At 42.7% G+C, this 8,475-nt stretch overlaps 2 protein-coding genes across 2 annotated transcripts; one reads left to right on the top strand and one right to left on the bottom strand.

Moving 5' to 3' along the window:
* The first annotated feature begins 1,826 nt into the window (after window positions 1-1,826).
* Window positions 1,827-2,807, top strand: LOC120586563 (olfactory receptor 2A12-like). The gene is given in 2 exon segments (XM_039842928.1): window positions 1,827-2,101; window positions 2,104-2,807. Coding segments are annotated over 2 exon segments (951 nt in total). The 5' UTR covers window positions 1,827-1,854.
* Window positions 2,808-7,116: 4,309 nt separating this feature from the next.
* On the bottom strand, window positions 7,117-8,064 carry LOC120586562 (olfactory receptor 2A12-like). Its single transcript, XM_039842927.1, has one exon. It carries the CDS (start codon window positions 8,062-8,064, stop codon window positions 7,117-7,119), a length of 948 nt encoding a protein of 315 aa, XP_039698861.1.
* Window positions 8,065-8,475: the final 411 nt, after the last annotated feature.

Here is an 8,475-nt window from a genome sequence, read left to right as displayed (position 1 = left end):
GATACGGAGAAAAGGGAAGTCTCATACACAGTTGGTGAGACTGAAAATTGGTACAGCCACTATGGAAAACAGTCTGGAGGTTTCTCAAACAATTAGAAATGGATATGCCTTTTGACCCAGCAATTGCACTTCTGGGTATTTATCCAATGAAAACCAAAACAATAATTCGTAAAGATCTATGCATCCCTAAATTGTTCATGGCAGCACAAATTACAACAGCAATGATGTGGAAGCCACCTAAATGCCCATCAACAGACGATTGGATAAAGAAGTTATGGTTCATATATACAATGGAATATTACCCATTAAGAAAATGAAATTTTACCATTTGCAACGACATGGATGGACCTAGAGGTTATGCTGAGTGAAATAAGGCAGACAGAAAGGTAAATACCATATGATTTCGCTGATATGAGGAATCTAAAGAACAAAAATAACAAACTAATCAAAAATAGACTCACAAATATAGAGAACAATATGGTGATGACCAGAGGGAAAAGGAGGTGGGGGGCTGGAAGAAAGGGGTGAAGGATTAAAGAAGTACATTAGGAGTTGATGAATGGTCAAGGGGATGGGGAACACGACATAGAAAATGCAGCTAGCATTAATGTAATGGCTAGGTAGACGGCCAGAGCAGAGAAAGAGCAAAGAGAGGAATCATTTTATAAACTATGTAGTTGTCTAACCAATGTATTGTATACTCGAAACTCATAATAAAATAAAATTTTTAAAAAAGAATGTAATGCCTGATGATCTGAGGTGCAGTTGAGGCGGTGATCCTAGCGCTCGGGAACGGCTGCATATACAGATGAAGCTGTGCTCACTCTCCTGACGCTCACCTTCTGCTGTGCAGCCCGGTTCCTCCCAGCCATGGACTGGTACCAGTCTGTGTTCTGGGGGTTGAGGACCCCTGATTTAGCTAATGAATAAATCTAGAACACTGCCCAGCATCCACCTCACACTGTGCTCATATTGTTGTTTTCCAGTTGTTGGCATATACACTCTATTTTTTGATGGTGATAGTATTATATCTTTGTAGTGTAATAGAGAATGAGAGGTGATCTGGGTTTCTATTTCACAGAACTATTTGTGAGTTTGGGGATTTATAGAGCTTTTGAGGGTGATCCTTCACGAAGTTCAGAGGTTTGCATTTATGCCCCTCAGTCATAAAAATATCCCACTTAGCAAAGGCTCAGCTCTCTCTGTTTGGGGAGGTGAGGTTGCAGATAACAACGTGGAAGTTTAGAAAATATATAAGGTCTTGAGAAGCTTGAGAATTTGTAAGGCCTGTGAGGATCTGACTCCAAGAGTAAAAATCACTATCAGGGCCCCTGCTCTGTGCCCCAGTAGAGCCAGGTTCCCACCAGTGTTACATTCTAATCATAGGGGCACCATGAGAGATGCACATTTTCCTTTTATTTGACTCCTCTGTGACAGTAAGAGAGTATACTGCTTGTCTCCAGATAAAAGGGAGGAGAGCTTCAAATCTTCATTGTCTCATTCTTCAGCCAGGACTAGGAGAAAAGAGCCCGCAAGCAATGCACTATGTGTTGGTAGCTCCTGAAGGGAGGGAAAGCAGATGGTTTTGCAGGAGCTGATGGACAGAGTGAAATAAAACCGTAGAGGTCTTGAAAAAAGATTTGGGGCTGAGAAACAGAAATTTCCATGAAGGTGTCCCTCCCCTCCTCAAATTTAGCTTCACCCCAAGTAGTCCTACATCTCCGAACTGATATTATTCCTAAGTAGGATCCAAATAACCACTGGCCTTCCCTGCAATTGAATGACCATGTTCCTTGAATATGAGGCTAAGCTGGCCACTAGCAGGTCTATTTCTCTTTCTGCAGCTGAAGAAGAATGAACTGTTTTTTCTGGGAGAACCACAGCTCTGTGTTTGAGTTGGTCCTTCTGGGTTTCTCCAGGGATTCAAAAGTTAATGTAATCCTCTTCAACATCTTTCTCTTCCCCTCCCTCTCTATATTTGCAGACAATGGGCTCATTGTCACCTTGATGCACCTGGACTCCGACCTCCACGCACCCATGTACCTTTTCCTCAGAGTCCTCTACATGCTGGATATGAGTTATGTCACCACCACTGTGCCCAGAATTTGGTGCATCTAGCCTGCCAAAAAGAAACTATCTCCTACATTGGATGTGCGACCCAGATGTACAACTTTCTGGTGTTGTGCATCACTGAGGGCTGGCTGTTCTCTGTCATGGCCTATGATAGGTATTTAACTATCTGCCACGTACTTAAGTCCAAGGTTATCATGAGCCCATGGCTATATGGAGCTATGGTGATCTTTTGTGGATTGTGGGGTGTCAGCTATTCTCTAGTCTACATTGTCTTCACAATGTGCCTGCCTTACTGTAGCCCCAGTGAGATCAATCACTTCTTCTGTGAGATTCCTGCTGTTCTAAATTTGGCCTGTGCAGACACGTTCCTCAATGACTGAATTGATTTCATTCTGGGATTCATCTTTCTCCTGGTATCCCTTTCCTTCATTCTGACCTCTTATATTTGCATATTTGCCACCATCTTAAGAATCCTTTCAACCCTGGGTCGACTCAAGGCTTTCTCCACCTGTGCCTTCCACATCACCGTGGTAACCATGTTCTGTGAACCTGCCATCTTTATGTACATGAACCCTGGGGCCGATGTCTCCCGAGAGCGGGACAAGAAACTGTCTCTGTTCTACAATGTCATCTCTGCCTTTCTCAACCCCTATAGCATCATCTATAGCGTCAGAAACAAAGATGTGAAGAGGGCTTTCCTCAAGTTAACAGGCTGGGAGAGGGTCTCTGAGTGAGGCCACGGGAGCACAGAAGGCCACAACCAGACCTAAAACTACATGTTCTGTAGTGTTTCCACCCCATTCCCTCCTATAACCTGATGGACAGGTAAAAATTATTGACTCCTATTTGGGGAGATGTGAAGGTGGGTACCTGTCTGGTACTTGTTGATGGCTTCTGCAGCTGGGCTATCCTCAAACATCAAGAGACACAACTGTACACAGAGTGCCAAGAAAGAACTTGTATTTGATTCAAACTATTAGGCCTCTTTCTGATTAATGTTAAGCCTCTTTAGCATCAGAATTGTTGAGTCTTCATTAACTAAGAGCACTCAATAAAAGTGATGGTTCAGACGGAGATGACACAGATTCAATGCAGCCAGATGTCAGTAAAGTGCTGTGAACTCAATAAGGAATTAATGATGATTGTGGTATTGGCGGCATTGTGATGATTATGACTTGTATGGGGAAGGATTTTATTTGACTTCACATTTCATAGCTGGTTGTAGGACATTTGCTGAACAAGCTTTGGAATGTAACAAGGAAGGGGGATTAGGAGAGATGCTGAGGTATTGGGAGAGAGAGCTGGCAGGAGCCATACAGAAAAATCAGCAGGATGCACCAGGTCCCCAAGTCACAAGGGCAAAGGTAAGGGTAGTAGAAACATTATAAGAGTTGATCATGTATCCAGACTACATCAAGTTAGTAATACCATGGTAGGAGATGGAGGACAAAGGGAAGATTTGGAATATGCCTTATTTTTAGGAAACATAATTTCAGAGAGTAACCTCTATGAAGAAGAGATTACGCTCATTATGGAAGGAACATAAGACATAGATGGAAGCCCAATGGTTGAAAATTTTGGGTGGTAGCAACAAGAGATGGAATAGATAGAACAGAGTTGAAATCTCGGCCCCTTCATTTACTAATTGTGGGCTTAGGATATGACTCCCAAAGTACCCTGAACATGAGTTTTCTGAGCCTCAGTTTTTCTCTTTGGTAAAATGGAGATAATAATACTTACTTTGAAGGGTTAGAGAGACTGTAACTGTTTTTGTCCAATAAGGAGATAGAAATTACTCAATAAGTTAAACAGGGGAGATTTAATATAAAGAAATATTAACTATGATGAGAGTAACTATAAGACATAAGGAAACACTATGTGGTATCTGAGGGCCAAGGGATAGAAGTCAAGCTAGGACAGACCTGGGAGGGATTCAGAACTCATTGGAGGAATTGTGTTCCACGTGAAAGGCAGATGATTTCACTGGTTTGGCAAAGCCAGAGTTCCTCTGGAGTTGCGCAGTATAGGCCACCTTCTAGAGTGTAGGTAAGGGAGCTGGCAATTAGCAAACAGTGATGTGAACATACAGTTAGATGCTGGGTGCTAATGGGACAGAAAGCCTCCATAGTGCATGTGTTTGCAGATGGAATAACTTCTCATTCTGTGACCCTGTAGACTACAGGTGCTGTATGCATGCTGGTAGAGGCTTGATGCAAGTGTACAAGGTGGCTGCGAGTAGAACACATCAGGGCTTCTGGAGGGAATCAGGCAGTGTGGAGCTCAGATTTCCATGATGAGAGGGCACCGGACTGAGATTCCAAGGTCATTGTGCCTTCTGGGTTGCAAGCGGCTCTGGCCGGAAAATGCAGGGAAACTCAGTCTTCCTGCAGTGTCCCTCCAGGCCTTCTAAGAAAGTTTAGCATCATGCTTATTTTAAAAGAGAAATATTTCAGGGAATTTTGCTGTTTATTAGATAGTATAAATTGAAAGCTATATTTGGAACCGTGAGGTAATAAATGGTAACTGTTACAGTCCAGACTTTCGGCTAATCAGCTTCCATATGTGTCCCTCTATGTACATTCAAACTCCTTTACAAGAAACAAAACTCAATATTTTTACCTAACAATATACATCTCTCCTTATAAGTGAAGGAGATCATAGACTATATTAATTACTCCTCAAATTCAACCATAATCTCACTGAATAGTCTGTTACCTGAAAACAATATAATGTTAGCATCCAATACGTATTGAATATCTTTTAAATGGTGATAAGAAATAAGAGAATGATTATGTACAATAAACATATGTAAATTACAAGCATAGAATTCTCCAGTTCTTTCCTTAGTTCTTCTTATTCAACTTTGGCACCATAATCAGTGACTTCTCCAAACATCCTTAACCTGGAATTCTCCCTGAGAACACCACATCCCCTGCAGCTCTCTAAAAGAGTGATTCTTTATTCTCACTCTGGGACTGTGAGTCCCGGACATTCTCAACCCCAATGACCTTTGCTCCCATCTGCTTCCCAGTCACCTCAAGTCACACCCACAGTGGAGTCTGTCATCCCTAAAACTGCTCCACTCCCATAAGAAGAACCCAAGCATTCTCACCTAACTGAGAGTGAATTTTTTAATAGGGCTCTTCTTATGGGGCCCTTATTATTACTACATGACCTTTCTTCCAGGTCCATGGACAATGGAATCCTCTTTTGACGTGGGGTCTTTGTGCCTGCTGTCCCCTTTCCTGAAATGCCCTTCTCCTGGCTATTTGAACGGGTGATTCCGTCTCATCCTCAGGCATCAGCTAAATCTTCTTCTCTCACAAGGGTCTACCTGTCAGCTCTCGATAAGTAGATTTCCCTCTTCCACTTTTCTCTATCATTTAACTCTGTTTATTTCCTCAGAATTTTGCAGCTTGGTTTTTCAATAATTAAACTTAATTTCTACTTTATGCTATTATTCCACTGGTGGGAGAAATAATTTGATCTTCTTGGGTTTTACCAACCCCTCTCCCAGACTCCAACCTCCAGAGGGCTTATAAAGTGCTAAGGTGTGCAGTCGTTGGTAGAAGTGGGGTGAGCTATAACCTGGTCTTCTGCATCTGACACCCACTGAGGGAACTTCACTGCTGTGAGGTCGTCGGTCACCACAGAACACTGGATTCTGGATTACAGTTTCGTGACTGTAAATTTCTCTGCATATCTCTCTTGGTTTTACGGGGCCTGTTACTGGCTGGGCCATAATGTATGCACAAGAAATGCTGAAACTAAATTGACTTATCTCAGAGACCCAGGTCCACTGGAGCCTAGAAGAGAGTTGCATGTCTATGCTGACTCTGAGGGTCTCTGCCAGGATTCTTAGAGAGCTCCATACGTCATTTAGATTTCTTGAAATCGCTATATGTGCTGCCCATATGTAAACCATATGGGCAGCACATATAGCAGTGACTTATTATTTCAAGAAATAATAAGTCAAGAGCAACTCTTATTTTTCTGTGGTTTATTTATTCATCAAATGGTTTACAGAGGATTTACAAGTTTATTGCAATATCATGCACTACACCTACCAGGATATGGAATTTTAGAGAGAGAGACCATTAAATTTAAAGTGCTCATTTTATAGATGAATAAAGTAAGACCCAGATAAAGGAAGTAAATTGTCCAAAGTCACAAAACAAGTTGTCAAGCGTGGGCTAGAACCCAGGTCACTTAATGTTAGCTTCCGTGTCCTTCCACAACACAATGCAGAGTACACTGTGTTAGCTCCTTGAGCTGTATTGGTTCCATGCACCACATCAGGTCCATGAGCTGCATTGTTTCCATATACCATTGGCTTATTTTCAGTATTGTATACAGATATTTACTGTTTACATGTACCACTTTGAGTGCCTACTTCACCTTATACTTCTACTGTGTTCCAGTTCTACATCTTACAGTTACCATGTTTCATGTGGGTTTCATGTATTCTATTGGTTCCAGTGCCATTATGATACATTACATTATCAACTTCATTATTTACTGCTCTTGCTGTAGAAGGATTATATATCCATAACCATTGCCATGTGACTTGCATTACTTTTCTCTGGGGATAAAAGATACTTCCTCCCCTTTTACCATTAGGCTTGACCATGTGACTTGCTTTGGCCATAAGATGTGAGCAAAGAGATGTGTGTCACGTCTGAGCAGAATTAAAGAGTCATCATGTATGTCAGCCAGTATTCTTTTCCCTGTGTCCTAAGCATGGCATAATTCAGATAGGGAATCTTCCTTCAGGTTGAACCCAAGAATCCAATGGCAGAAGGACACAGGACACCTATCACTGACATGGAACATGAACAGTAAAAGAACTCTTGCTGCTGTAATCTATTGTACCACAGTGGAGCAAGCTGACCAAGACAGCCATGTTGGTTTTATGTGCTGCATTTGTTCCTCTGACTGAGCACTATGTTGGTGCAAATGAACAATGTTGGTTGTGTACACTATAGATGTTATCCCTTTCTTCATCATTGGACATTCTACCCCAGACACCTCCTGGCTCCCAGTTCATGAGTACATGCGACCCTGCCCCATCGCTTTGAGAAAAGCCACTTTGATGTCCTTGTTCCTCAGACTATAGACCAAAGGGTTGAGCAGGACGTTGAAGACATTGTAAAAGAGTGTTATATGTTTATTTTGCTCAGGGGAAGAGCTGGAGTTGGGCCTCATGTAGATGTATGTGGCGGGAGTATAAAAGAGCGTGACCACAGTCAGGTGGGAAGCACAGGTGGAGAAAGCCTTGCAGCGGCCTTGTGTGGACTTGATCTTGAGAATGGCCTGGCCAATGCGGATGTAAGAGGCAAAAATGAGAAAAAGTGGGGCAACAATTATGAGCACACTGATAACCTGGTCCACCATCTCAATGAGATGGGTATCCATGCAAGCCAAGCTTCGTACCGAGGGGCCTTCACATAAGTAGTGGTTGACCACGTTGGGCCCACAGTATGGCAGCCTCATGGTGAAGAAAGTATGGATCAGAGAGAAGAAGAAACCACAGGCCCCGGCCCCAGCTGCCAGGCGTGCACACAGGCCCCAGCTGAGGATGACAGTATAATGCAGTGGGTGACAGATGGCTATGTATCGGTCATAAGCCATGACTACAAATAAAATGCACTCAGTCGAGCCCAGGGCACCAAACATATACATCTGTAGCCAACAGCCAGCAAAGGAGATAGTCTGAGAATGAGCAAGAAGATGTACCAACATCTGGGGCATGGTGGTAGTGATGTAGCTCATGTCCAACAGGGAGAGGATACAGAGGAAGAAGTACATGGGAGTATGAAGATGCATGTTCAGGTAGATCAGGGTGACAATCAGCCCATTTCCCAGGATTGAGCTCAGGTAGAGGAGAAGGAAGGCAATGAAGAGGATCCTTTTGGACAAGGGGTCACTGGAGAAGCCAAGCAGGATAAATTCAGAAACCCAGCTTTGGTTCTGCCTTGGAGACATCCACATGGTGGGGCCTGTAAGAGAATCATTCTCATTTAAGTACCATGTAAAATACAGTCGTCTAGCAAGAATGTCGGCCCTGGAGGCAGATAGGCTAGGATTTTAATTCTGACCCTACTAGTCATTTGCTGTCTTGAACAAGTTACTTAACCTCTCTGAGCCTCAGTCTCCTCATCTGTAAAATGTGGCTAATAATACTCATCTCTCATGGTTTTCATAAAGAATAGACTCAATATATATGAAGCATCTAACACAATGGCTTAAAACAATAACGTTAAACTGATCATATACAATCTCCCCAGTCTTTATCCACATGGCTCAGTGGACGAGCTGGTCACTCAAGTATTTAGCAACCATCAATTTACACCATATCTGTTCTAGTCCCCAAACCTTTAGAGATGAAGTTCCCATCTGCCT

This window comes from Pteropus medius, unplaced genomic scaffold (genome assembly GCF_902729225.1).
Source record: "Pteropus medius unplaced genomic scaffold, Ma_sr-lr_union100, whole genome shotgun sequence".
NCBI lineage: Eukaryota > Metazoa > Chordata > Mammalia > Chiroptera > Pteropodidae > Pteropus > Pteropus medius.
The sequence above is the reverse complement of the archived record's forward strand: the minus strand, read 5'-3'. Positions and strand labels throughout refer to the sequence as shown.

Excerpts from the sequence above, each read along its gene's own strand:
- LOC120586562 (XM_039842927.1), bottom strand. The coding sequence starts at position 8,064 with ATGTGGATGTCTCCAAGGCAGAACCAAAGCTGGGTTTCTGAATTTATC.